Source organism: Marmota marmota, unplaced genomic scaffold (assembly GCF_001458135.2).
Source record: "Marmota marmota marmota unplaced genomic scaffold, marMar, whole genome shotgun sequence".
Classification (NCBI taxonomy): Eukaryota; Metazoa; Chordata; class Mammalia; order Rodentia; family Sciuridae; genus Marmota; species Marmota marmota.
In genome coordinates this window covers 4,039,222-4,066,652 of record NW_026000079.1, presented here as the reverse complement: position 1 = coordinate 4,066,652, position 27,431 = coordinate 4,039,222, and the positions used below count along the sequence as shown (strand labels likewise).

Below are 27,431 nucleotides of genomic sequence, written 5' to 3'. Positions count from 1 at the left end.
CGGTTTCAACATGAATTTTGGAAGGACCCAAACATTCAGACCACAGCAAGCACCCCCACCGCCAGGTTCTGTGCACCTGCTCTCAAACAACCCGGTCCACTGGGGTGTGGGCATTAAGCAAAACCACATCAATGCCTGTGCCTCTCTGTGGCTCACAGAGAAGAGAAAGACACCAAAGGAGACTGCCTCCCTCTCGGGTGGGTGTTGAGCCAAGAACTTGGCCCGGACCATCAAGGGTCTACACAGAGAAGCCTTCCTGCCCGTTACTCTAGGTCGGACAGAGCATAGCATTCTACTCCCTGGTCCCTACTTTTGTTCTTCCCAACTCCTGTCCCTTCTGAGAGAACCAAAGAAATTGTTCTTTACAACCCCGTGCTCAGAAACATGCAAGTACCGGATTATTTTCCCTGTTTTCAAAGTTCTACCCCAAATATCATCACCAAGTGTCCGTTCTTTCAGGAAGCCCAACAGCCTCATCCCCTGAGCCGGGCCACCTTCCTGTTCTCCCACAATGTCCCGTGCTTACTTCTGCTAAAACACACATGACATGACATAGAAACTTCTGCTGACTCTCACTTTTCCTCACCAGAATTGAGCACCTGAAGGCAACGCTTAGTCTTTCATTTCTATATCCCCAACACCCAGCTCAATGTCAGAGAGGAAAAAAAAAAACCTTTGGAGTAAACTGTGACCTCTCACTTTCCACCTTCAAATGTCTTCAGCATCTGATTACTCCTTGTCTCCAGCCTCCTAGCCCACTCTGGCTTCCGACCAATGACCTTGGGCTGCAATATCCGATATGGTGGCCATGAACTATATGCGGCTATTGAGCCCTTAAAATGTAGCTGTAGGGGGGCTGGGGTTGTGACTCAGCAATAGAGGTTCACCTAGCACGTGCGAGGCCCTGGGTTGGATCCTCAGCACCACATAAAAATAAATCAATAAAAATAAAGGTATGGTGTCCAACTACAACTAAAAAATAAATTTAAAAAAATGTAACTGTAGCTATGAGATATACTGAAAGTATAAAATACACATGGGATTTCAAAGGCTTTAAACAAAAGATAAGAATGTAAAATATCTAAATAGGAATTTTTATATCCTTGATGTGATGTAGTTCTCTCTCCTGCAGACCGTATCCCACCTACCCCCACTCCCCATCTCGGTTATTGTGTGCCAGGTACACTGGATTTTGTGCTATTCTTTGAGCCTATGCCCACCTCAGGACCTTGATCTTTCCCTGTCAGGAACTCCCGGATGCCAGATATCTGCAAGCCACTCTCCTTCATTTCTTTCTGACTTCTACTCCAATGCATACCCAAAACATTCCATCTAAACTAACATCCCATTCTTTTTCCTTCTACCCCGGCCCAAATTCCCTGCTTTAGTTTTATTCACATCATTTATTAGCACCCTCCAATGTTACCATAATATATATATATATATATATATGTAATATCTATGTTATGTGTTTGACGATTCATTTACTTCCCAATGGAATATAAACTCTGAGGGGACAAGGACTTTTGTTATTTTGGTCTCTGGCTGTCACAAATATTCAATGAATTTTTTTTTTTTTAAACAAACAGTGGACTTTCAATAAATATTGGGTAGACAAATGGAGCCAGGGGTTTAAAGGGTCTAAATGAGGCTGTCAGAATAGCAAGGTGACGTATAACTAATTTGAGGGACCATGCATGGAGAGAAATAAAAGTGGACAGATGCCATTAAGAATTTTTCATGAGTACATTTATTAATTCTCACTCCCCTCAGGCAAAGCAGGGCTGTGGTGAGGGGGAGAACACTCTCCTCAGGACATGGCTGCGGAAAAGGCTCTCAGAGAGGTTGCTACTCTCGGTGGAGGTTCTTGTGGGTCGTCTCCAGCACAGAGGCCACCAGTAATAGGAATTCCCTAAAGTCGACCTCTCCGTCTCGATTATCATCCAGATCCTGGAATATTCTGTCAATGGTAGCTTGATCTTGGGTATTCTAGGAGACAGAACAGAGACCGTGAGTGCAGACCCTCGGTATCAAACTCCCCCACCGACCCTTCTTGGACCACTCAGCCCTCGGGACTCAGTTTAGTGACGTCTAGGACATTAAGTCATTGAGGCGGCACTGGGGAATCCAACATGACAAGACAGAGGATGTAACTGACATTCCAGGATGGGCCACCCCAGACTCAGGCAAGGCTTGACCTGGAAGGTACTCTGCATCTATCCCAGGCCTCCCCTCCCCTGCGTCTTTGCCCTTTCTATATGAGGACACAAATCCCAGAGTGAGAAACTGAGTAAAGCCCAAAAGGAGAGAGAGAGTGTGAGAGAGGGCAGCAGAGGCCCTACCCCACAGCAGGGGGAGAAGGTCCTTGGGAGCTCAAACTGGGGCTGACCCGACCCCAGTCCTTGTCCCGCCATCCTCTCCCGGAACTCGCCACTCCCTCAGTGCCGGGGGAGGACAAGTGGTGACGACGAGATGGGCAGCACCTACCTTGATGGTGTTTGCAAGGTCCCTGGTTATCAGCTTCTTCAGCTCACTCTTGGAGAGGGTGTCAAAATCCCCCACATGAGCTGAGTGCTGGTGGAAGATGTTGATGATCCCCTCCAAGTGCTCTTCCAGAGTGGGCATCTTCCCAACCTCAGGTTCACCTTCTAGAAGACAAAAGAGGTCTCGCTTCACTTCCTCCTCCCAACCCTTAACATCCACTCTCCCCTCTTTCTGTATCTAGGGTGCAGAAAAACCATGACAGACGTCCTCCAGATCCACTTGGGGTCTCTCTGCTCCAAGTTTGAACCACGGTGAATTTTTGATTTGTGGATAGGATGAAAGAGAGAAGGAGACATAATACAGTCTATAGTCTGACAGAATCAACCCCAGTTGCCCGTGGTGTCACACACCACTCCATCCACCGGGCAAGACCATTTAGAGGTTATTGCTCACTTAAGCTCACTGCGAAGGGTTCTGTAGCTGACATTGCTCTTCGCTTTCCCCAGATAACAATACTTTGGCCAGACAACATCTACAGACATCCCAGCCCTGGTAAGCCATGCCTGAGGCTAGATCCACCTAGCACAGCAAGCGCTTGAATTAAAAATGTAAGATCAGCCCAGAAGTGCACAGACAAGCAGAGGCTTCTGACGCCTGTGATTGCAAAGTGACCACCTGCAATCACAATCCTGTGGGACACCTAAGGAGCCAGCCAAGGAAAGGACACTTACCCCTTCAATGCACAAAGTGTGGAGCAGTAGCAGAAAGCCAGCACGGGTGAAGAGCATGAGCCCAGGAGGCTTTTATAATGCAGTCTAAACTTCACCTTCAACCTTGGGTCAAGAAATCTCTCTGATTCATCTTGAAGCAATTGCTGGAAGATACTCTGTTGCTCAACAGAAGCTTTGGGCTTGTGGTTTTGAGTGCAACCTGAGCAGCTCAGATTCCACCCACCCACCCTGAACTTCACATTCCTCCTCAGCTCAAAGCAAAGCCCCAGCACTGGCCACCCACCAACACCCAGGGGCCTTGCACATTTCCCAGCCCTGGGCCAGTGCCCAGCCTTCAAGTTCAGCTTCACACCCTACTTCCTAATAAATAAAAAGAAATTTAAAAATTTTAAAAAAAGGCTAAGAGCAGACTAGGGAAGGAGAAGGAGAGGTATTTGTTGACAATCTATTAAAACAAAAACAATAATGACAATCAAAATAATTGAAGTAAACACGTAATCCTGGAAGGTGAAAAAGAGATTAGTTTAAGCTAAGGAAATCTGAATAAATGGAATTTTGCTAATATCCATAGTGATGCATTCATATTAACAAATGTAACACACCAATGTAAAATATTAATAATAGAGGAAGCTGTATGCCAGGACGTGGAAACTGTCTGTACTATCTTCCCAATTTTTCTATAAACCTAAAGCTATTCTAAACGAGTCTCTATTTGCCAAGAAGTGAAGAGGCATTGGGCACTCAACACACCTTCAAAGCAGCCCTATTTTTCAGATGAAGAAATTTCCTAAAATGAGAATAGTTTTATTATTATAAAAAAACAATACCTGCTCATTCTTTTAAACATATACATATATGATTTTTGGTAGATGTAGAGAATCTCATATCAGACCTTTGTCTTTATTTCCATTTTTTTCCCTAATACAGTCAGTTCTCAATTTTCTTTTTAAAAATTCTTTCCTCAAGGCAGCCCAAGCTCCCAAAATCACTGTGGGAAGGCCCTGGGCCGGGCTCAGGAGTGGAGTAACAGCAATCAACCAGACAGTGTGGCCGCCTCCCTTTCCCCTCCAGGAAGCTCCTCTCACCCCACCTGGGCACCAGCCTCTTGTTTGGTGCCCAGCCAAGGAAGCGGTAGGGGATCAAGGGTGTTGTCACAGAAAAAGCACCGCGCAAAGTCCCTGGCTGTCAGGGGCTGGCCCTGTCTTCCCCACCCAACAGGAAATCCTTGGGGTCTGGGCTGTGCAGGAAGACTGGCACTCAGGGAAGCCAAGGGAATCAAAGTTTGTGAAACTGCTGGGTACCATGCCACAAGGCAGGACATGAGTCATTAGACGGTACCAAACCCCATAGAATGCACAGCACCTGGGTTGAACCCCAGGGTAAGCCATGGGCTTTAATGGCAGTAAGGATCAGTATTAACCCATCAATTAACATGCGAACACCCTAATGCCAAGGTGTCAATAGGGAAACTCAGAGACAGACAGCCCAGGGCATATGGAAACCCTCTGCACTCTCTGTTCAGGTTTTCTGCAAACCCGAAACTTACCCCCCCACCACCAAATAGTTCATTGATTTTAAAAAGTACCGCCACACCTAAAATCACTGTGTACAAAAAGTAGTGGAATACAACACAAAAACCAAACTTTTTAAATAGTCAAGCTCACTTTCACTACTCCCTCTCTTAAATCAATCAAATTGCTGTGAAAAAATGATAGAAAAACTTAGAACATTTGAAAAAAATCATCAGGTAAAAGCATGATTAATTCTAATTTTTGCAATCTCAACTAGAAATAAGTAGGTACTCTAAAGTAGAAGGGAGAATTTTAAGAGAATGTCATCATGCAAGCATCTGAAAAGAGTTATCAAGGCAGCTTCGAATTTTAAAAAAAATCAGAAATAAAGCTTTACATTGGTAATTGTGGGTCAAGGGCATATGGGAATTTCCAACACTACACTTGTGATTTTTCTCTAAGTTTTAACTTGTATCAAACTAAATTATGTCAAATTAAAATAATATAAAAATTAACTCAGCAATACAAAAAAAAAAAAAAAGTTATGACAACCAAAGGAGTCTTTTAGTTACCCAAGAAATAGGGAAGGATATGCCAGCAACTTCCAGTAGGGTAGGATGGCAGCCGCCGCCCTCCCCCACCCAGTTCAGCTGTCTTCAAGTTAACCCAGAGCCTGGTTTGGGGGAGTCACTCCATAGCTACAAGTGATTTTTTCCATCACCAACACATTTCTCTAAAGCTACCATGTCCAGAGAGGAAATAAACTCCCAGGTGTTCAACGAGAGAGAAAAAGAGGGCAGAGTTACTTTAAAGGGTCTGGGACTCTGGGTCTAAAGAGATGGGCAACCTCAGATCAGTTCTAGCCTCTGAGCAGTTCCCACCTCTCGCCCGGAGGACCAAGCCTCTAGCATATGGGTCTTTGGGGGAACATTCCAGACTCTAGCAGGTGGGGATGGAGGTGAAGAGGGCCGGAGGAAGCATTGCTTCTTGTTGTTTTAACAGAATAGGTACCAACCCTGGGTTCTGGCAAACAGAATGTCACCTTCAGGTTTTGGTTTTGGTTTTTGTCTTGTCTGTGGAAGAAATGAACGAAGCCAATGAGGTAAGACAGAAGAACTCTCCCTGAGTTACTGGGGGACGCAAAGCTGGCCACTGGAGTAGAGGATCAATTTTTAAAGCAGGGCCCAGGGCTTTTCCGGAAGGGAGAGAACAATACCTCTCTGTCTTCTGTCCACTCACTTTCCCATCACACTGCCTGATCTTGGCAGCTATAAAGAGTCAGGAATTTGGACTAGGGTGACCACTCCCTGTGAAGTACATGCACCACACACTGGCTACTCTACCTCTTGCACAAGTCCAATGAGACACAACGATCCCACCAGTTTAAGCAAAGCAGCTGTATTGGGGATGGGGTACTGAGGATTGAACCCAGCCAGGGGTTCTTTACACTGAGCTACACCCCCAGTCCTTTTTTTATTTTTTATATTGGAAACAAGGTCTTACTAAGTCGCTCAGGTTGATTTTGAACATGTGGCCCTCCTGCCCCACCCTCCTGAGTTCCTGGGATTACAGGCCTGCACCACTGTACCCAGCTGCAAAGCAACATTACAGCTCACAGACTGGCAACCACGGACCACAGACGCCTAGAATTCATGGCGAGCTGGTCCCCCAAGGTTCAGGAAAACCAGCCAGGCAGGATGGAGTCTCACCTACATATACCCATGTTGCTGGAGCGCTCTTCCCTGGGTTTTATACACCAGGGGCAACTGGAATAGCTGGGTCAGCAAGGCCATATGGGAGCTTATTCTGCAGTCCACCCCGCAAGCCAGTGTCACTTTGCAAAGATAATTCATCTCATAGGCCTAACATCTCCCCAGCTCTTACTACATTCATGTGACACTGTGACCAGTCTCAGTGCAGAAGACATCTCACTAGACCCAGGAGGACCCTACCACAACAGGACTGCCTGGATGGCCTCTTCCAGGATGCCAGCCATCTAGAGAAGAAGGTGCTGAAGAGGCCACAGAAGGATCCTTCAAATGGCTCCACTGTTTGCAACCAATTGGGGGTGGGGGACTGGTTCTGGGTCTCTCCCACGGTGTCTCTGTAAGTACAGCAGGAGGTGTTGGCAATGACTACACACCACCCTGTTCTTCCAGCACAGAATCAGAAACCGTTCAGCTACGCACCATCCTCCTCGCGCATGAGTTCAGCGAGTCTTGTTGGTCCTAAAGAGCCTAGGTGGCAGTGTTGGCCATCTCCACCAGAGTCCATGACAGGCTGGGGACCACTCTCCAGGTACGAGGACACAGACGGAGGAATGGAGTCTGTGTGGCTGGCGGGGTGTGTCTGAGTGTGAGCCTTTCCAGCTTTGAGTGTCACTTTGCACAAATACCTAAGGATCCAAAATTGCCAAACATCAGGCCCCATCTGAGGGTGAAAGACACCCCACAAAGGAATATACGAGGGAGTGCAAGTAACCTGGTTAGAGAGTGGTCACTGTAAGAGCGTAGCACCATGGTACAAAGCCTGTGCCTGGTTTAGCCGTGAAGGAGGTGGCAGGATTAATTCGCACGACATACATGCTCTCCCACACCACTGGCAATGTTGAATCTGTCTGATTTTATATCTATGTTCTAGGCATACCACCCACACTGAGGGTCTCACTCTCCAATCGGAATTGTCAAGGGCCGTTGGGACCCCCATTGGTCTGGCGATAGGCCACACATAGGCCCTTCAAGTCTGGAGGGCAGTGCTCCAAAACTGGGAGTGGCCGATCCAGTCATGTTTCAAAGCACCTGGGAACTTCCCAAAGCTCCGGATACTGGAAGGAAGCCTCCTCCACCCCAGAAGGGAGAGGAACTTGCTGCTGGGTCAGCCCCTCAGAGCTTAGCGAGATGAAAAGGTCAATCCTCTTGCTCTACGTGCAGGAAGATTATCCTTGTCTGAAATGTTACTCACACCAGGAAAGACTCACAGCGCTTCAGGCCCTAAGGTGTGTCTGAGACAGCAGAGGGGACCCAAGAGAGAGAAGTCCATCGGCACCTGCTCTGCCTACCTGTCACTCTGGACAGCAGAGGTGGGGCAGGGGGCAAAGAGAAAGAGGCTGGAGAGGCAGGCAGAGGCCAAGGCTGGTTCTGTCCACACACAAGACAGAAAACCAACTAGAAAGGGCACATTTGTGTGGCAAGAAGGCTCTCTTGCTTGTGACAGCTCCAAGGAACCTCATTCTACCTCCACCACTTGCCAGACTAGGAACTGTCAGGTTTCTTAACCTCCCCCAAGTCTTTCCATAGCAAAAGTGGAAACAGTAATCACTTCTCATACGCTTGTTATGGGAAATAGATGAAATCAACTGCCTTGGCATTTCGTGCTGAAAAGCAAAATTATCAACAATTTTGAGCCTACACCAAAATTTGATTTGTTCAAATTTGGCAAGGAAGATTTTTCTTTTAAAAGCTGGTTTGAATAATATTTGGGAATATCCAAAGACAGTCAGAAACGGAATGCCTAAATAAGATTCTTAAGTTACATGTAAGACTTTTTAACTTTTAATGGGGTGATAGAAACCATGACAGTTTGGGGTTTAGCGTCTTGACCAGGCTGCAAACCCCTATTACCCTGTCTAGCAAATGAAAACTATCTCCTTCTTTTTCTGTGGTGAACTGCTAATCAAACATACTGTGCTGACCACAATTCTCAAGTGTCAGGTCATGATAAGTAGCAAGACCTACTTTCATCCAGACAAACTCTGACATGAGATTGAAAACACAAGCCATCACCATGTTGTCTTTCTCCAGGTTTGAAATTCTGTTTGTTGTCACACAGACATACAGCTGGAGCCCGATCGGCATTGGGAGCTTCCTCTCCCCTCTTCAGCCTGTTTCAATTTAGACGGAAATCCCTAAGTCAGGACACCAGAAAGTGGGCTGGGACCTGGCCCCAACCAAAATGGCTCGGTCCCCAAGTAGAGAATGTATGGGGAACCCTTTTCCATTGGGGTAAGCTCTTTTGCTCCACTACTGGAGACCAACTGCCCAGTCCCAGATCCTCTCCATGCCCAGGAGGCTGAGGCAGGAGAATCGTGAGTTCAAAGCCAGCCTCAGCAGAAAGCAAGGCGCTAAGCAACTCAGTGAGACCCTGTCTCTAAATAAAATACAAAAATAGGCCTGGGGACGTGGTTTGGTGGTTGAGTGCCCCTGAGTTCAATCCTTGGCACACGCGCGCGCACAAACACACAAGAGCCTTAGGTGGAGAACCCGGATGGAGAAGCAAGATTTCAGACAATGTCATCCTTTCAAATCTTCGGAAATCTCCATGGCCGGATCTGCCTCAATTGGTGAGCCAAGGTCTCTTTTGTGGGCTCAAACGTTGCACGAGGTTTCCTGCCAAACTACTATTTCTCAACTTCCCACTGCCTTGTTCTTCTTTGTCAGCTGGGGGAATGGGAAACCAAATCACCTTGCTCTGGGCCACAAACCCTGTCTGACTCTGCCCAGTGGTTCCTGTAATAGGCACCGTCTTGTTTGTCAGTGATAATCTCCAAACCTGCCTCCTCCATGAAGCTTCTAAAAACTGCCCCCCTTACCTCCTCTTTCTCCAAGCTCCCAGAGCCACTTGGGCCACCTTCTCTGCCCAACCATAAGCTCGGGAACCAACTATTGGTAGATTGGTGTTCTTTACAACCAGAGCCCCATCACTTAGGGTAAAACTCCACAGAGCACTGGGCCACCTCCCCATGCTTCCCCTGGATGGGCTCAGAAAAAGCAGACGCACAGGCCTTCCAACCAAGGGCAAACATTATCGATAATATAAATTCTAACAAAGACTCCGAGAAACCATTAAGTCCCACGTCTTCAATTCTGTGAATATTTCAATAAAATTTACTCAGGTGCATTAAAATAAATTGGAAATAATAATCTAGAGTATATACATATTACTGTATTAATATCACCATATTATAGTGTAATAATATTCTTATTGATATTATTTTTAAAAAATTTTTTTGTAGTTGTAGACGGACAGAATGCCTTTATTTTATTTGTTTATTTTTATGTGGTGCTGAGGATCAAACCCAGTGCCTCACGCATGTGAGGCAAGCACTCTGCTGCTGAGCTACAGCCCCAGCCCCTGGTTGATATTATGATATAATTATACAATATTTTATGTACTGTATTTAAGGTAGTTTTGATGTTCCACACCTGGGACAATGGGACAAAATGGGTTAACGGCAAGTCCAACTGTGCATTTTTAAGAGCAATCAAAGGCACTAGGATGTTACCCCCCACTTCAACCCTGACACACACACAGCCCATCACCACCGCCATCAGCGTAGGTAACTAAGAGGCAGAATCGGTGTACTCTCCCCTGCTGTATTCCGGAATTCTCTCTCCACCCACTACACCCCCTCAGTGTCCAGCAACGCCTGGGATGTGGTTTGGTGACCCTGGGACCCTTCTCATCTTTCTTGGCCTGGGCCACATTTGGGCCAGCTGCTCGCCTTTGCACTACAAGTTGGAGAAAATTATAGCAAGATCCCTGTGGTGCCTCTCAGAGCAGCAGAATCCGTGTTTCCACCTTGCGAGTGCGTTCCAGTCTCCTGGCGCAGGTAGAAGCACTAGCTTGAGAGTGAACAAAGATATTCTTCCACAAAACCAAGAAGAAAATCGTTTATCCCCTGGGCTCCCACTCACCTGGCAGGAGCCATCTTCACATTCTGTGATTGGATTCCCACCCAGCTCTGGTCTCCATCTTCACCTCAGCTGGCTTCCAACTCTTGTCACTAATATGCCACCCATCATAAAATGGGCTGGTAATGAAAGCCTTAGTGAATAGAGTTAACCTGCTACCTTTCCCTCTCAACTGCATTTTAATATGACCGAGTTTACTACAAACAAAAAGCCAAAGTTCCTAAATCATCTAGTTGGATCCTCTGGGGTTCGGTCCGGAATTTGTCACACCTGCCCTGGGAAACTCGGGGCAAATCTCTTCACCTTCTGGGCCTCTGCTTCCTCACCTGTCCATCTTCCTAGTAGGCATGCTCTGAAGTTTTTAAAAATCTTCTTTTTTTTTTTTAATTTATGGGGTTTTTTTTAGTAATGCATGACAGTAGCATCCATTTTGACAGAATTACTCAAGCAGGGAATACACCTTATTCTGATTCTGACCCAGTACCTCTCCTCTCCCTTCCCTTTCCCCACACCTGCCCCCTTCCCTCTGTTGATCCATTTACCCGTGGTTGGTTTTTTTTTAACTAATTTCTTGTGGATGGACATGATGGTGAGATTCCCTGGGGGTGTTCCTAGGAAAGTCACGTCAGGTTCATTCCACCGCCTCCTTTTCTCCGAGGTTCTTATGAGACAAAATGGATGTGGCTTGCACTGTGACAGGAGAATCACGCCACAGATCCTCAGCCTTGGAAGCAGGGAATGGGACTGGCATTGTGGTAGTGGTGGGGAGGGGTTGACCCTCCTGAAATCCTGGACAATTGGCCACCTCCTCTTCTCCTCTTCAGCCTGGGGCGCACCTGGCTCCTCCAAGAGCCCTCCCTCTCTCCAGCCCAGAGCTGCCTTCCTTCCTCTGGCCCAGAAAAATCACCCTAGACAGGGAGGAAGGCCCTGCTGGGTTCAGGCCCTGGCTCAGCGCCTTGAGGTCCCAGTGCAGAGGACCCCAAGCCACCTCAGCCCCCGGGGCAAGGCACCTCAGCCCCCAGAGCAGGATGGTCATGAGGGGTGCCAGCAACAGGAGAGGAACTGACCCGGCTGATGACACCACATGTCCCCAGAGTCCCACCACCCACCCCAAACACAGCACCATAGAAATACCCCACCCTGCATTCCTGAAAACCAGCAGCAAGGCCCTAGGTTTTGCCTTTCTGGGGTCTTTGGGCCCTTTTGAGAGTCTGATGGAGCCACAGAGGAATGTCCTCCTGCACACACCCTCCAAGGCCCTTCCAGAGATGCGCAGACTGGCTAAGTTAAGGACCCTGGTTTAGTGATTGGGTGACAGCTCCCCACCCTCTTCCCCATCACTGACGTCATTGCCCCAGCCCCCAGGTGGGGACTTCAGCAAGTTTCCCAAGCCACAACTTGGAAATCCAGCTCAAGAGTTAAGCTCTGCTCAAAGGTACCCGTTCCTCTCTGGCCTTCCCTTTTAATCCACCTTGGAAAAAATCCACAGATGAATGATTGGGAAATTATTTTAGATAATTCACAGATCACCAGAGAGTAAAATCCCACAGAACAGCATTTGAATAACCTATTTCTTGAGTTGGATTTTATTAATGGATTAGTCTATCTGCCCATTCCTGTATAATTTAATTGTGTTGGGAGGTTGGAAGTGAAAAGGGAGGAAAATCTTCCCCAAATCCCTAAAGTCAAACTACAGATGTGGGACCAGGGGTCTCTCCTCGTGCTGTTAAGGCAAGAATCTAAACAGTATCCACCAGCGGTCATAGAATCAGCCTCTCTCTCTCTCTCTCTCTCTCTCTCTCTCTCTCTCTCACACACACACACACACACACACACACACGCTTACACAGCTATCTCGCTGGTTTCCCTAGAGCCACATCTAAGACATTTAGCTGGAAACTAAAACGTAACTGGGAGAACAGTATTAGTTTTCCTAACTCCGCCCTGTTCCCCAATCACTCATTTGAGGGGAACTAATAAAATCATCATCCATAGTGTTATGGACTTTTTAAATCCTTAAGTCCCAGGACCAATGACTTGGGACCACGGAGCTAGAAGAGACTTAGAGTAACTTGGGGAGAGAGAGGGAGGAAGCCGAGGAGAGGGGAGCACTGGAGGCTTTGAGGGGTGAGGGTAGCAACAACCCGGGTGTCTTCTTCCTTCACCCCCAGGAAGTTCATCCCACGAGAGAAAAGCGAGAGACCAAGAGAGGACTGAGGTACGGTGACTTTATTATCCTGCAGGTACATACACAGGGGCTCAGGCCCAGGGCGGGACAGCTCTGCTACTCCTTGTGTGACTCTTTATGGGCTGCCAAGCCCACCTTGATCACCAATACGAGATACTCCTCAAAGTTAACAGCATTATCTGCATTGACGTCCAACTCCTTGAACCAGGTATCTGCATCCTTATTCTGTGAGGATCAAAGGGGGAGAAGCCAGAGTATAGATTTCTCAGAGAAAGCTAAAGCATGGCTGTCTACAGAGGGCAGCGAGGAAGACCAGTGACCCCTGGGGGCTTCCTCAGAGCCAGGCAGAGACCCCCAACCATACGCAGCCCCTCCTCACCTTCGTGTAATGAGGACACTCTTTAGTTAGCAGTTTTCTCAGGTCATCCCTGTAGATGGCATGGTAATTCCCCTTCTCCAGGGAGTACTTGTGGAAGACATCAATTAAGGAGTCCAGGGCCTTCTCCAGATCAGTTGGCATGATGTCCAAGGAACTGCTCACCTGAAGGAAGGAGCCACATGGGGAATCCTGAGCTGGAGATGGGGCACTTGCCCATGGAAGAGTGAAGACCAGAGGGACACTCAAAGGGCTCCATCCCCAAGTAATGGCTTGACCTGGTCTCTGCCATCCAAATTATTAAACCAGGAGATGACCGTGGCTTTGATGGTAAAGGGTGGGATGTGGGTATGGGAGGGACACTCATATTCTCTCTCTCTCTCTCTCTCTCTCTCTCTCTCTCTCTCTCTCTCTACCCCCCCCCCCTTCCCTTCCTCCCTATGGCACCACCCTCTGTCAAAGAAGTCCTTGCTTAGGAAATGAACGTGCCCTCGCCCGCTGGCAGAGTAGCAGACTCCACTTATCCTTGGCGCTCTTCTCCAAGAGCATCAGGGCTTTGCTGAGATCTCCCCGAGCTTCCCCCTCCTGTCTCACAGAAAGCTCCTTCCTCAAGGGAGGCCTCCAGTGCAGGCCGCCCCAGGCAGCGCCACTCACCAGACGTCCCTGAAGCTGGCTTGACAAAGGCTCTCCAGCGCTGAGTATCCACTCCCTTTTATAGCGGGGAGGCTTGGCCAGCTCCCTGCGGCTGGGCCATTCAGAGAGGCAGCTCTCCTGCAGAGTTGCTCCAGCCTCTGGTTTCCCAACCAGGTGGGTGTGGCAATCACTGGGCACAGCCAGAATTTCTGAGGGGTGGGGAGGGAAGGCTTGCAGGGCAGCGGGCCCAGGGTGAGAAACCAGGGGGAGGCCATAGCAAGGTCCTTTCCTGGGTCCCAGGAGCCCCCGGCCTTGCTGCAGCCACAGCCTCACTCCCAAGCCCTCGCCACTGCTGCTGTTGCTGATGCCGCCTGTCAGCCAGTCTGCGCATCTCTGGAAGGGCCTTGGAGGGTGTGTGCAGGAGGACATTCCTCTGTGGCTCCATCAGACTCTCAAAAGGGCCCAAAGACCCCAGAAAGGCAAAACCTAGGGCCTTGCTGCTGGTTTTCAGGAATGAAGGGTGGGGTATTTCTATGGTGCTGTGTTTGGGGTGGGTGGTGGGACTCTGGGGACATGTGGTGTCATCAGCCGGGTCAGTTCCTCTCCTGTTGCTGGCACCCCTCGTGACCATCCTGCTCTGGGGGCTGAGGTGCCTTGCCCCGGGGGCTGAGGTGGCTTGGGGTCCTCTGCACTGGGACCTCAAGGCGCTGAGCCAGGGCCTGAACCCAGCAGGGCCTTCCTCCCTGTCTGGGGTGATTTTTCTGGGCCAGAGGAAGGAAGGCAGCTCTGGGCTGGAGAGAGGGACACCTCTTTGGAGGAGCCGGGTGCGCCCCAGGCTGAAGAGGAGAAGAGGAGGTGGCCAATTGTCCAGGATTTCAGGAGGGTCAACCCCTCCCCACCACTACCACAATGCCAGTCCCATTCCCTGCTTCCAAGGCTGAGGATCTGTGGCGTGATTCTCCTGTCACAGTGCAAGCCACATCCATTTTGCCTCATAAGAACCTCGGAGAAAAGGAGGCGGTGGAATGAACCTGACGTGACTTTCCTAGGAACACCCCCAGGGAATCTCACCATCATGTCCATCCACAAGAAATTAGTTAAAAAAAAACCAACCACGGGTAAATGGATCAACAGAGGGAAGGGGGCAGGTGTGGGGAAAGGGAAGGGAGAGGAGAGGTACTGGGTCAGAATCAGAATAAGGTGTATTCCCTGCTTGAGTAATTCTGTCAAAATGGATGCTACTGTCATGCATTACTAAAAAAAACCCCATAAATTAAAAAAAAAAAAGAAGATTTTTTAAAACTTCAGAGCATGCCTACTAGGAAGATGGACAGGTGAGGAAGCGGAGGACCAGAAAGGTGAAGGGGTTTTCCCTGAGTTTCCCAGGGCAGGTGTGACAAATTCCGCACCGAACCCCGGAGGATCCAGTTCTAGAACTTGTTCTGATGGGACCATGACTGACAGGGAAAATTCCTCTTTCCTTACCTCCTTTAATCATCAAATATTGACCAGGCTTCCCCGGGCCCCGGGCCGTCAGCGCCACCTAGGGGAGGGAGACGGTATTAGTCTCTCCTTGGGATCTCCACAGCCCTCTGGGCTTTATTAGGCCACTTGTTGTGTAACAGTGTGACCTTGGACCGCTTACTTACCTGCTCTGTGCCTCAGTTAAAGCGATTCATGAATAGAGATGCAAAATGGAGTAAGCCTTCCACCCACAGAAGGAGAGAAAATATTTGTAAAACATGTATCCAGTAAAAGGTTAATATCCAGAAGATAATAAAACTCTTGACAACTCAGCAACAACAGAAAAAAACAACCCCATTTAAAAAAAAAATGGGCTAAGGGTTTAAATAGATATTTCTACAAAAAGTGTTCACATGGCCGACAAGCACATGAACAGTATGCTCAGAATCACTCATCATTAGGAAAATGCAAATCAAAACCAGAACAGAAGGAGGAGCTGGGGTTATAGCTCAGCGGTAGAGAGCTCGCCTCACACACGTGAGGCACTGGGTTTGATTCTCAGCACCACATAAAAATAAATAAAATGATAATAAAGATATTGTGTCCATCTTAAAAAAATAACAGAACGAGATACTACCTCATACCTGTTAAGAGGGCTACTATCATGAAAAAAAAACATCTGAGAGGGTGGCCCATGACTCCAAGCTACTCAGAAGGTTTGTGGCAGGAGGATCACAGGTTCAAAACCAGCCTGGGCAACTTAGTGAGAGAGATCCTGTCTCAAAAATAAAAAATAAAAAGGACTTGGAAGTATATTTCAGTGGGTTCAATTCTCAGTACCACCAAAAGAAAAAAGAAAAGAAAAAAAAAAGTAACAACGGTTGGCAAAGACCTAGAGAGATCGGAAGACTTGTGTGCTGTGGATGAGGATTTAAAATGGTTTGGCGGCTCTGAAGAAAATGGTATGGTGGCTTCTCAAAAAAATAAATAAATAAACATAATTATCACATGATCCTGCAATTCCACTTCCAGGTATATACCAGAAAAAATAAAAGTAAGGTCTTGAAAAGATATTTGTACACCCACGCTCATACAACATAATTCACAAGAGCCAAGAGGGGAGAAACACAAGAGGACGTTAACAGGTAAATGGATAAACAAATACATATATACAATGGAATATTATTCAGACTTTAAAAAGGAAAGAAATCTTGACATTTGATACCATATGGATGAACCTTGAGGATATTATGCTAAGTGAAATAAGCCTATCACAAAAAGACGAATGCCGTATGACTCCGCTTATATGACATCATTAGAGGAGTCGGATCCATAGAGACAGAAAGTACAAGGGCCAATGCTAGAGACTGGGAGGAGGGCAAATAGAGGGGTGCTGCTCGATGGGTCCAGAGTTTCAATTTTGCAAGATGAAAAGAGTTTGGAGATACATTGTTCAACAATGTGAGTGTACTTTTAATACCACTGAAAGGTACACTTAAAAACGGTGGAGATGATAAATGTAATGTTATATATATTGTGCCACAATAATTTTTTAAATTGTTTTAAAATGCTTCCATCTACAAAAAGAATTATACCTTGTGAGAATTAATAATAGATCCAAAAAACTTATGACTTATACACTTTTCTTGGCACATTTTGACCCATCATCCCAGATGTCATATTTGCCCAATCTTCTATTTATAAGGCCACATATATATGTATATTACTATGTTGTCCCAATGTCCCTTTTATAGATTTATAAACCAATCTATATTTTCATTTCCTCCTCCTCCTCCTCCTCCTCCTCCCTTTATTTGGTACTGGATGCTCTGAGCCACTGAGCCACATCCCCAGCCCTTTTTATTTTGAGACAGGTCTCACTAAGTTGCCCAAGCTGGCCTCAAACTTGTGATCCTCTTGCCTTAGCCTCCAGTGTCACTGGGATTATAAACATGTGCCACCATACACAGACAGATTTTTTTGTTTTTGTTTTTGGAGGGGGGTGGCACCAGGGATTGAACCCAAGGAGGCTTTGCCACTGAGCCACATCACCAGCCCTTTTTTATATTTTATTTAGAAACGGGGTCTCACTGAGTTGCTTAGGATCTCACTAAGTTGCTAAGGCTGGCTTTGAACCTGCAATTCTGCCTTAGCCTCCCGAGCCGCTGGGATTACAGGCATGTGCCACTGTGCCTGGCCAGACTTTTGTTCTTAATGATCATAAAAGATGTATAAGTTCTAGTTCATGGTGTACAACCTATTTTTAATGCACCTGTGTCAATTTCCCTGAAATATTTGCAGAGTTGAAAATTTGGGACTTATTACTATGCATCATATTTTAATAAAAGGTTTAACACACACACACACACACACACACACACACATACACACTATGTTTGGTGCTGAAAGCAGTGAGCCATGCTTTCTGCCCCAGTCCTGTGCCTGATTCTCTAGCCATGCTGTGAGCCCTCCAGAGCCAGACTGTGCATCTTTGCCCTTGACCCCAGGACCCAGCACAATGCCTAGCACACCCAAACAAATAATTGCAAAATCACAGCTGACATTTGCTGAGTCTGTGTCCTATGTCGGGAATCAAAAATCATAAGTGCTTCATTTGCATCAGTTCATCTAACTCTCACAATAATCCTATGAGTTACATACTTTGCAATTTCTATTGTACAGACAAGGAAACCGAGGTCCACAGAGAGAACAATGAGATTCAGGATACGATGTGACACTGCCTGGAAGTCTTCTTCATCCTCGTGACATCCTTCTCATCCTTCCCAGCCCAGCTCTGAGGCCACCTGATCCCCGCACAGCCCCCATATACGCAGGTTAGTTCTTCTCTCCTCTGTGCCACCCAAGCCCCTCCCCGTCACGACATCAGCCCTGACTTTCTAGGATTCACCTGTTTGTGGTCTCCCTTTTCTTTGGCACTGAGAAACCCTCTAGAAGAGAACCTACACTTATTTCCACACCTCTAGGTAATAAATGAATACAAAATTGAATTTTAGTGTTTTCTTTACCCAATGCAAAAATTCCCTTCGTTACACTTGGCCATTTGGGGAAGAAGGCAGAGCGTATGAATCCATCAGCCAAATGCACTCTGACTTTCTGACAAGAGGTGAATCAACCTCTAGGTCAGACTACAGTGCCCCTTCTGCCATATACCAGGACAAGTTTTCAAACCAGTGGTCAGCCCTTAAATTGTATATAGTATTCGTCAGGGACAATCCTATATGACCTGCCATACACTACCTTATCCCAAAGTGTCACATATTTTCAAAATGTGTTTACATCCACTGACTCACTTGATATCCCCAGCAACCTTATAAAGTGGGTGTCACTGGTATCATTATCCCTGTGTGACAGATGGAGAAACTGAGGCATGGGGTGTGGCTTGAGGTCCTCCTCCAGGTCTGGCTCCGGAGACTAAAGGCAGTCATGAGTGGGGGCTGCCTTATGGCATCCTGTGCAGGCTGGCCCGGGACACCATGAACGGTCACCGAGCCCTCTGATAGGTAGACGTGGGGGCTGCAGAGAGAGGAGGAGGCTGAGCTGAGCTGGCAGGAGATGGGTGCCAAGAATTGGGCAAACGTGTTGGGGGAAAGGCAGAACCTGCAATCAGCCTGAGGGACATGGGGTAACCTAGCGGAGCGGAACCTGGCCATGTTTACAGGAAAGGCCCAGTCCCCAGTATGTGTCCCAACAGACTGACTCAGCCCATCCCCAGGCTGAGGAAGTGAGGACAGAGCAGGCAGAAGTGGTGGAGAAATCCCCAGAAAGGGGGTGAAGGGAGGCCCAAAGGACCCAACCCGGTGCCCTTGTTAAGTCCTCAGAGCCCCGAGAGCCCCCACAGAGCTCAGGTGAGATGGGCAGCAACGTCCTCTGCCCTGGACGTTGAGGGTCTGAATACTCTGTCTCCATAACAGGACCAGGACTTGACCAAGGGGCCTGCCTGCAGGAGGGGGAATCGTGGGTCCCCAGCCAGCAGACCCCTCCCTGTTGACACATGCTGAGCCAGCCCTGCGCTGACTCAGGGTCAAGTTCATGGTCAGGTCTGGGGATACAGAGAGTGAAACACAACTACAGTGAACAGAGCATGCCCCTTGAGCAGGAGGGTCACAAGTTCAAAGCCAGCCTGGGCAACTTAGCAAGACCCGGTCTCAAAATAAAAAGGGCTGGGGGTGAGGTTCCGAGGTAGATTGTCCCTAGCTCAATCCTCAGTACCGAAAAAGTGCCCCTGGATAGGGAGAGACCCAGAGGGAAATGGGGTACAAAAGGCTTCCCAGAGGTGAGCATGCGATGGTGGCCCGTCATTCTTTCTAAATCCATCCTTTTGATCACAATAAGCTCAGGCCATGAGTTCCCAGACCCATCCTCAGAAAAGGAAGCCCACCAAGGTGGTCTCCGACAGGGCCTGAAGGCAGATGAGACCCTCCCCGAGGAATTCTGCCTCCAATTCCCGGGCTCCAGGGGAGAGCCAGACAGAAACAACCCAGATGGGGCAGGGGCAGGTCTCAGTTGGGAGGGGTCAGGGACCACAAGAGGGCTTGGACCATCGAGTCACGAGTAACTGAGAGACAGGACACCACATCCGTCATCAGGTTATATTGGTAAAAACCAGACCTGACCTTTCCTCCTCCAGGAAGTCTTCTCTGCTTGACAGTCTCAGGTCCACGCATTGCCCTTCCTATGACAGGAGTCTGCCTTCTGCCGGACTTGACTGTCCTCTTTAACCCGTCTCCACCTCTGACTCAGCAGGAACAAAGCCTAAGGCACAATCCTCCCTGGAACAACGGCTCCCCACCCCGACACCAAATGCCAGCGCCACTTCCAGCACGTGTTCCCCTCTGTCACCCACGCCTGAAACATCAGCCTCGTTCTGGACCCCCCCTTCCTCAGTTTGTTACCCAGGTGTGAGGCTTCGATGTCCCCACTTCCCCTGTGTCTACGCCCTCCGTTGTTTCCCTGCCTACAGCCACTGACCTCCTCCTCATTGGCCTGGGCCCAGGCTGTGCAGGAGCCTCCCGATGGCTCCCCAGCCTCTCCCCTGTCTGACCTATCCCCCGGGGTCCCCAGGTAGCCTCTGGGGGAGTGTTGATCACCTCCACCTTAAACAGCCCCTCGGGGGTCCATTACCCAGGTACAGTCCCACCCCAGAGACGGGCCTTCCAGGACTGCTGGGGTCTTGTGCTGGACCTGGGGTGCAGCTCAGCGCAGAACTCTCGCCTAGCACACACAGCCAGGCCCTGCGTTCAGTCCCCCAGTACGAGAGAGAGAGAGAGAGAGAGAGAGAGAGAGAGAGGCTTCTCAGACCCACCTATTCAAACACAACTGGGTTTATTCCCCTTGGAGATTCATTTCCAGGCCCACTTTCTGTTGTCCTGGGCAACCACAGGTGTCTCCACTGCCATTCCCCTTAAAATGTGCTCCTCTCCCCACCCTGGTCCCTCCCCAAGCCCTTTATATACAGGGTCATTGAAGCTCTCATTCTGAGCAGGGACACCTTCAAAAACAATGTCCAGTGTACTTCTGCCCACGTGGCTCTCCTTCTGCCCCTCTGTCCAGGGAGACAGTCATCAGGAACATGACTGGGGAGGCACGGCTTCCTATTAGAGGGTCAACTGCCCAAAGGAAGAGCCTCCTTCTCACAGTCTGAGAGCCGAGGGCCGGGTGTGTCCCCACTTAAACAAGAGCACGTGGGCTCCGGGGCTGTGCCTCCTCCATCAGACAGGGGCCTCTTGAAGGCAGAAGTTGAATCTCCCATCCATGAATGGTACCCAGAACCAAGAAGAGACTAACACCCCAAATGAGTGTGAGGCTGCACAAGAGTGAGCTGCACACACAGCCGAGTTCTCCGCCGGGCCCCGTAGCCAGGTCACGCTCCTCCTGGAAGCAGGCTCCAGCGGCCCTAGTAGAGGCTCTGCTGGGCACAGTGGTGGGCACACAGCTGCCGGTGGTACCGCAGGTGGTAATCCTTCGCCAGCTGGCCCAGGATGTACAGGAACTCTTCAAAGCAGACCTGGTTGTCCTTGTTCTTGTCTGCTGCCCGGAACAACTCCGCGATGTAGTGCGGCTCCTTCCGACCCTGAAGAGGGGCAAGAGGGTCAACCACCCTCCAAGCATGCAGCCCTCTCACCAGGCCTCAGCCACCTGCAGGGTAACAGCAGAGCACCCTGCCCACAAGGGCCTTGCAGGACATCGCATGCTGCATCCCTGACCTTAGGACTGAGGTTTGATAGAGGAGGGGACAACGTGAGGAAAGTCAGTGGCCTCAGCCCAGCAAGGAGACGGGTCAGGCCGGGTGGGCACGGCGAGGCAGTGGGTAGTGGCAGGGGAAGCAGATTTCAGTAAGATTCGGCTGGTGGGCGTGGCACCCCCACACCCTGGGGGGCGTTTGGGAAGCACTCAGGGGAGGGGGCTGTGGCCTGTGGGCAGCCGTGGGGCTGTGGGCAGGCCTTCATCCCTGCAGGCAGATCCATGGCCTCTCTCCCACCACCATCTTCCGCTCCTATAACCCCATCACCACCACTAAGCTGGGCGCCAGAGAACGGCTGGAGGCTTCCTGCCCTGAGCAGGCTCTCCCCGCTTCCCTCACCTGTGCCACATCAAGCCTGCTCTCCGTGCCCAGGTGTCTGTCCTCTAGGGCCCTGTACCTAAGTGGGACTGTGAGCCCCATGCATGGAGGGCCTGGGGGGTCCAGGCCCAGCCCCAAAGAGTTTTCCCTGGAAAGGAAAAGGTGTCCTAGAAATAAGACTAGTCACCCCAGCTCCCCTACCCATGTTCAGGGGTACGCTCCAGGTGACAGAGGGCAAGACTGTCTCCTCTGCTCTTTCCCAGTTAGGAGCAGGGATGGGACATGACAGTGACCTTGAGTCAGTGGTTCAATCTCACATCTCTGGAGATGACTGTTCAGAAACCCCAGGGGATAGGGCAGAGGGCGGAGGGTAGCACCCACAAAAATCCTTGTGGGCCTTACAGTCCCCAAGGTTCCCCTGGGGTGGGCGGGGCTCGTCCACATCTGCGACACTCAGGGGGCAGGAGGTGGGAGGGAAAGTTAATTCTCCTACCCCTGCCTGTCCTAGGGTGGCCCCCACAGCCTGAACTCTGCTCCCCCAGGCCCAGGGGACAGAGTGGCAGGGGAAAGAGCTGAGCTCAAAGGGCTGGAGAAGGGGTCCAGGGCTGGGGGCAGTCGCTGACAGATGGGCCTGCCAACAGAGGGAAGAATTTAGGACCTGTGCTCAGCAGACAAGATGGACAGAGGGACAAACAGTCTGGGGGTGAGGTCTGAGGGCCTTGGACTGGAGTGAGGCAGGCAGGGGAGGGAAGGGTGGGAAGTGAATCTGGGCAGACCCTGCTCTCCTTCACTTCCCTCCGCAAGTTGGAGATTCTCCTGGAAGTCAGCTCCTTCCCAACGCCCTCACCACTCACTTCCAACACTCCCCTCCAACCCCAGAGCCAACCCCATATCCATCCCCTCCTCATCCCCACCTTATCCCAGACCCCACACACCAAGGTCTCCATGAAGCGGGGCACGTTGTCCGTGAGCAGGGCCCTCAGCTCCTCCAGGGTCAGGGTCTCCACGTCCCCTTCGCGGGCTGCATACTGGTGGTAGCAGTGGATGATTTGGAAAAGGGATTCCTCCACTGGTGTGTCCGGCATGACTGCTGGGCTCCAACCTGGGACAGGGGGCAGATCTGGGGCTGCAGGGGAGAGCAGCTGGGCACAGCGGAGAATCTGGTCTGGGGCAGTCCACAGCAGGACGCATGCTTCTTCCAGAACCTTCTGCCTTCCTCCTCCTGCCCACGTTCCAGCACCTGGTCTCAGGTGTCCTCCCTGCAGTCCCCCTGGCCCCTCGAAAACCGACTCAAAGTCACTAACCTGCAAGAAGCTTTCCAGCAAAGTCTCAGGATATAACTGTGTCCCTTCACTTGGACGGAGGAGGACAGGCGTCCTGGGTGCAGGAACTGTGTCCTCCTCCCCTCCAGACCACCTGGGTTTAAGAGTTACCTGCCGTCAAAGGAGGAGGGGGAACTGAAGACTCTCTGAAACAAAACAGCGTTTATGTTGTTTACGATGGAAATTTAAAATCCTTGAAAAGGCAGTATCCGCGTCCCTGCCAAGAATAGTTTTGTTCCACAAGCAGAAAATTCGAATACCCAGATGCTCGGGGACCCAGCCTGTTCCTGCTGTTTTCTTTCTCACTTAAGTGTACAGACAGCACGGGAACCGACACCTTTGCCTGCCATCCCCTTGCTGTGTGGACCTCTCCAGGACCTGCCATGCCAACAGCTCTCCAATCCCATGGCCCCCCACCGCCTCTGTGCAGTGCCCACCTGGCACTTTGAGGCTGTCACCTGCTGCACCCCACTTTCTACAGAGATGGAGATGAGATCCAGTTTGGGGGAGCCAGCTGTCCTCCCTGAATCCTGTGCAGGTGGGAATCGTGACCACATTCCTATACCTTGTCTCGGGCGCTGCTTCTACCCTTATGGGGCCGGCCAGGCGACAAAGCACCGTCTACACATTACCCCATTTAATCCTCACAGTGACCTTAGAAGGTAGGTACCATGACCCCTATTTTCCTGGGGGGGGTAGGGAGATGAAACCCAAAGAGGTCAAGAAGTTTCTCAAGATCACACAACGGATCCACCTGGAGTCGGATTCAAACCCATGTCCTTGGGAACAAGCCCAAACACCTGCTTTTGGCTTAGGGCCCCACAGTTATGCTGTTAGGACACCCATCTACACCGTGCATATTCTCCAAAACAGGTGGGCCGCCCTCCTGTGCTCTCAGAACCTGCTCACACCAGCCCAGCCCAGCCTGCCCTTGGGGTTCTCTTGGAAGAGATGCTGACCTGTTGCCGTTGGATTCCCAGAACAGCCTGTGTTGATCCCAGAGATTCCCGAGCTCAGGCAGGAGGCAGTTGTGTGAGCAGGGGACCCCCCACCAGGCCCCACATCCCGCGCATCCCTGGTGCCTCCTATTATGCCAGTGTGTGCTTCTCCCCGGTCCCCAACAGCAGGATGGAGCCTCAGCAGCATTCCTGACGTGACGTCACAACCCTTATTGCTAAGATGAACTCATCCAGTTTCAGGGACCCACCTGCCCCTGAAGCAGGATCTGTGGTATCTAAGAATCACCAAGGTCTCATTATCTATCTCCTGCCTCAGAGCTCATCCTCCCGGTGCCAGGGCTTAGGTGGGGTCGGGCACACACTTAGACACACTGTTGTCAGATGTCCTCCTGCAATTAGTGGCCTCCAAACTCCACAGTCAGGGCACACTCATTTATTCATTCATTCAACAAATATTTCAGAGTACCTACAGTGTGCCAGTCCCTCTGCTAGGCATTATAAATAAGACACGGGTCAGCCCACAGGGTGGTGATGAGTGAAGGGACAATCATGCACTGTCACGATGCACTCAGTGACATGAGCAGGGAGACCCAGCCGCCTGGCAAGGCGCGCCTTCTGCCTGCGGAGTTGAAAGACTTCCTTAGAGAGGTGATATTTGAGTCGGGGCTTGAGAAGAAGTGGTGGGTTGCAATGAGAAGTGGAGGCCCAGGGGCTTCCTGCAGAGAAAACAGTGTGGGCTAAGGCTTGGAGGTTTGAAAGAGCGAGGCCTGCTCAGGGGACAGAGCCGGGCACCCACAAGCAGTAAGAATACACGAGGCTGGAGCAGCACATGAACCAGAGGTGAAGGGCCCTAGACACCGAGAGAGAGCTGCAACTCTGAGCTGTGCGTGGAGAGAGGCTAAGAGGGCTTTTCCTTCATTTGTTCTCTCCAGGTACAAACGACAGTAGACGGTATTGTGACATATTACACATGACGAGTGTGACTTCCCGTTCCGGTGGGTGAACATGATGTGGAGGTGCACTGGTCGCTTATTCATAGGTGAATACAGAAACTCATGTCCAGTTCTTCCTACTGTCTTTCCTATTCCCGTCCCCCCTCCCTTCCCTGCCTTCCCCTTGGTCTAATCCAAAGCACTTCCATTCTTCCCTCCCCTCCCCCTTATTGTGCCTTACAGAGAACATTCCGCCTTTGGTTTATTGAGATTGGCCCATTTCACTAGCATGATAGACTCCGGTTCCATCCATTTATCAGCAAATGCCATAATCTCATTTTTCTTTATGAAGAGAGGGGTTTAATGAGTTGTGGGTGGTGGGTGATGAGTGGTGGATGGGTGGACCAGCTTTGTCCCTGAGGAGATAACCGACTGCAATGTGGAAGTGGCTCTACTCTGAGTGGGGCAAGGCCCAGAGGCTTGGCCTCCACCCAGATGCCACTGGGACCTTTGAGTGACAGGTGAGCTCCCCTCCCCATCTCACCCGAGCCCAAGCCTTCTCTCAGCGCCCCCCCTCCACCTACCCCCAACCCCAAACACAGCTCCCTGGGAGGCCCACACAGGCTGATGCGTGAATCCCCCAGAAGAGGGCGCCAAAGTATAAGCAGCTGAACCAGGGGCTGTTCCCCGGGCATCCTGAAGGCTGGGAAACCACCAAGGCTGGAGGTGCATGCGCCAGGTCTGGGGTTCCGTCCCCAGCACCAGAATCATCATCATTATAGGCCAATACTTAAGCCAATACCTTTTCCACTTTGACCTATAACAATTTCCTCAACAAACAAGTGGTTCATTCTCATTCTCTCTCTCTCTCTCTCTCTCTCTCTCTCTCTCTCTCTCTCTCTCCTTACTAGAAATTGAACCCAGAGGTACTCTGCCACAGAGAGATATCCCCAGCCCTTTCTTTTTCCTTTTTCTTTTTCTTTTTTTTTTTTAAATTTGAGTCAAGATCTCAAACTTGTGATCTTCCTACCTCAACCTCTCAAGTAGCTGAGATCCCAGGCATATGACAGCATATCTGGCTTACACTTTTGTAATTTCTGAACTAAAAATGTGACTCAGATTTCTAAAAAAGTAAAACAATTTGGCCATACCTAACTAGAGGCCCAGAGAATTTTTTATTGAATACCTTCAACTCAGCCCTCCTTTCCCTGGGAATTTATCCCAAGCACTTCATTAACCAGGTTTTGAAAGCAATAATCAAGGAAAACATTCACCACTGAAGTATGTACAATCAAGAAACAAAAATAAAATTAAAACCTGGCAGTCAGGTAATTAACAGCTTTAGGAGACCAGTGTGACTCATCCTTGGACAATTGCTGGATAATAACTGGTCTCGCAAAACAAATCCCATTTTTAACCCATGGCTTTCTAGGGAGTCAGACCCTACTCCTCTCACCCCGCCTGTCTGATTTTTTTTTTTAATACTCTTCTGGGGCTGGGGCTGGGGCTCAGTGGCAGAGCGCTCGCCTGGCGTGTGTGAGGCACTGGGTTCCATCCTCAGCACTGTGTATAAATAAACACCCTGCCCAACATTTACTGAACAACAGCAACAACAATAGATCATCCTCTTCTTATTGGTGTTATAATTGTATACAGTAGTGGGCTTCATTGAGACATATTCGTACATGAACATAATTTGGTCAGTTTCATCACTAGTTCCTTCCCCTTCTCCCTCCCCTCATTCCCTTCCTCCCTCTGCTGGTCCCCCTGGCTGTCCCCGCTTTGTCTCTCTACCTTACACATGGGAGAGGAAACACAGGACCCTGTGGAGTCAGCCTTATGTCACTTAATGTAAGGTTATCAAGGTCCATCCGTTTTCCTGCAAATGACACAACTTCTTTTTTATGGCTCAGTAAAACTCCATGGTATGTGTACCCCACATTTTCTTTTTTTTTTTTAATTTTAATTTTTTTTTAATAATGCAGACACAACATCTTTGTATGTGGTGCTGAGGATCGAACCCGGGCCGCACGCATGCCAGGTGAGCGCGCTACCGCTTGAGCCACATCCCCAGCCCCCCCACATTTTCTTTATCTACTCACTTGCTGACAGACACCTAGGCTGGTTTGGCTATTGTGAGTTGTGCTGCTATAAACATGGGTGTGCATGGACCACTACATTATGATGACTTTAATTCTTTTGTATAAATACTGAGGAGTGGTAGACCTGGGTCACATGGTGGTTCCACGCCTAGTCTTTTGAAGAGCCTCCATGCTGATTACCATAGTAGTTGTACTATGTACAGTCTCACCAACAGTTCCACCTGCCCTATGTGGCATGCCAGTACACAGGGACAATTCCTTCACAGCCCTGCTGTAACTACCCCCTTCATGTTGTGTTCTAGACATCTTCTCACTCGCTTAACCAAGGCTAGCCTGAATTTCAATGGCCATATAATAATCATTGGCATGTGTCAAAAGGTCTTATTGATCCATTATTGGTGAGACCCTTGGGTAACCTTTAGTTGATATATTTTAATATCAACTCCGGCTTCATACTGA

At 49.5% G+C, this 27,431-nt stretch overlaps 3 protein-coding genes across 3 annotated transcripts; all 3 read right to left on the bottom strand.

Annotated features, from left to right (window-relative positions):
- Positions 1–1,727: 1,727 nt before the first annotated feature.
- LOC107156643 (protein S100-A12) lies at positions 1,728–3,371 on the bottom strand. Its single transcript, XM_015502683.2, has 3 exons — positions 3,216–3,371; positions 2,488–2,648; positions 1,728–1,989 (listed from the first exon to the last, which is right to left on the bottom strand). Exons 2-3 carry the CDS (start codon positions 2,623–2,625, stop codon positions 1,849–1,851), a joined length of 279 nt encoding a protein of 92 aa, XP_015358169.1. The 5' UTR covers positions 2,626–2,648; positions 3,216–3,371; the 3' UTR covers positions 1,728–1,848.
- Positions 3,372–12,630: 9,259 nt separating this feature from the next.
- Positions 12,631–13,780, bottom strand: S100a8 (S100 calcium binding protein A8). Its single transcript, XM_015502682.2, has 3 exons — positions 13,635–13,780; positions 12,984–13,145; positions 12,631–12,829 (listed from the first exon to the last, which is right to left on the bottom strand). Exons 2-3 carry the CDS (start codon positions 13,122–13,124, stop codon positions 12,701–12,703), a joined length of 270 nt encoding a protein of 89 aa, XP_015358168.1. The 5' UTR covers positions 13,125–13,145; positions 13,635–13,780; the 3' UTR covers positions 12,631–12,700.
- A 6,701-nt stretch (positions 13,781–20,481) lies between these two features.
- LOC107156659 (protein S100-A15A-like) lies at positions 20,482–24,101 on the bottom strand. Its single transcript, XM_015502695.2, has 4 exons — positions 23,939–24,101; positions 22,962–23,125; positions 22,593–22,759; positions 20,482–21,168 (listed from the first exon to the last, which is right to left on the bottom strand). Exons 3-4 carry the CDS (start codon positions 22,740–22,742, stop codon positions 20,992–20,994), a joined length of 327 nt encoding a protein of 108 aa, XP_015358181.1. The 5' UTR covers positions 22,743–22,759; positions 22,962–23,125; positions 23,939–24,101; the 3' UTR covers positions 20,482–20,991.
- Positions 24,102–27,431: the final 3,330 nt, after the last annotated feature.

Excerpts from the sequence above, each read along its gene's own strand:
- LOC107156643 (XM_015502683.2), bottom strand. The coding sequence starts at position 2,625 with ATGCCCACTCTGGAAGAGCACTTGGAGGGGATCATCAACATCTTCCAC. Across the intron at positions 1,990-2,487 it reads ACCTTGCAAACACCATCAAG|AATACCCAAGATCAAGCTAC; the intron begins GTAGGTGCTGCC and ends TCTGTCTCCTAG.
- S100a8 (XM_015502682.2), bottom strand. The coding sequence starts at position 13,124 with ATGCCAACTGATCTGGAGAAGGCCCTGGACTCCTTAATTGATGTCTTC. Across the intron at positions 12,830-12,983 it reads AGTGTCCTCATTACACGAAG|AATAAGGATGCAGATACCTG; the intron begins GTGAGGAGGGGC and ends TGATCCTCACAG.
- LOC107156659 (XM_015502695.2), bottom strand. The coding sequence starts at position 22,742 with ATGCCGGACACACCAGTGGAGGAATCCCTTTTCCAAATCATCCACTGC. Across the intron at positions 21,169-22,592 it reads CCCGCTTCATGGAGACCTTG|GGTCGGAAGGAGCCGCACTA; the intron begins GTGTGTGGGGTC and ends GCCCCTCTTCAG.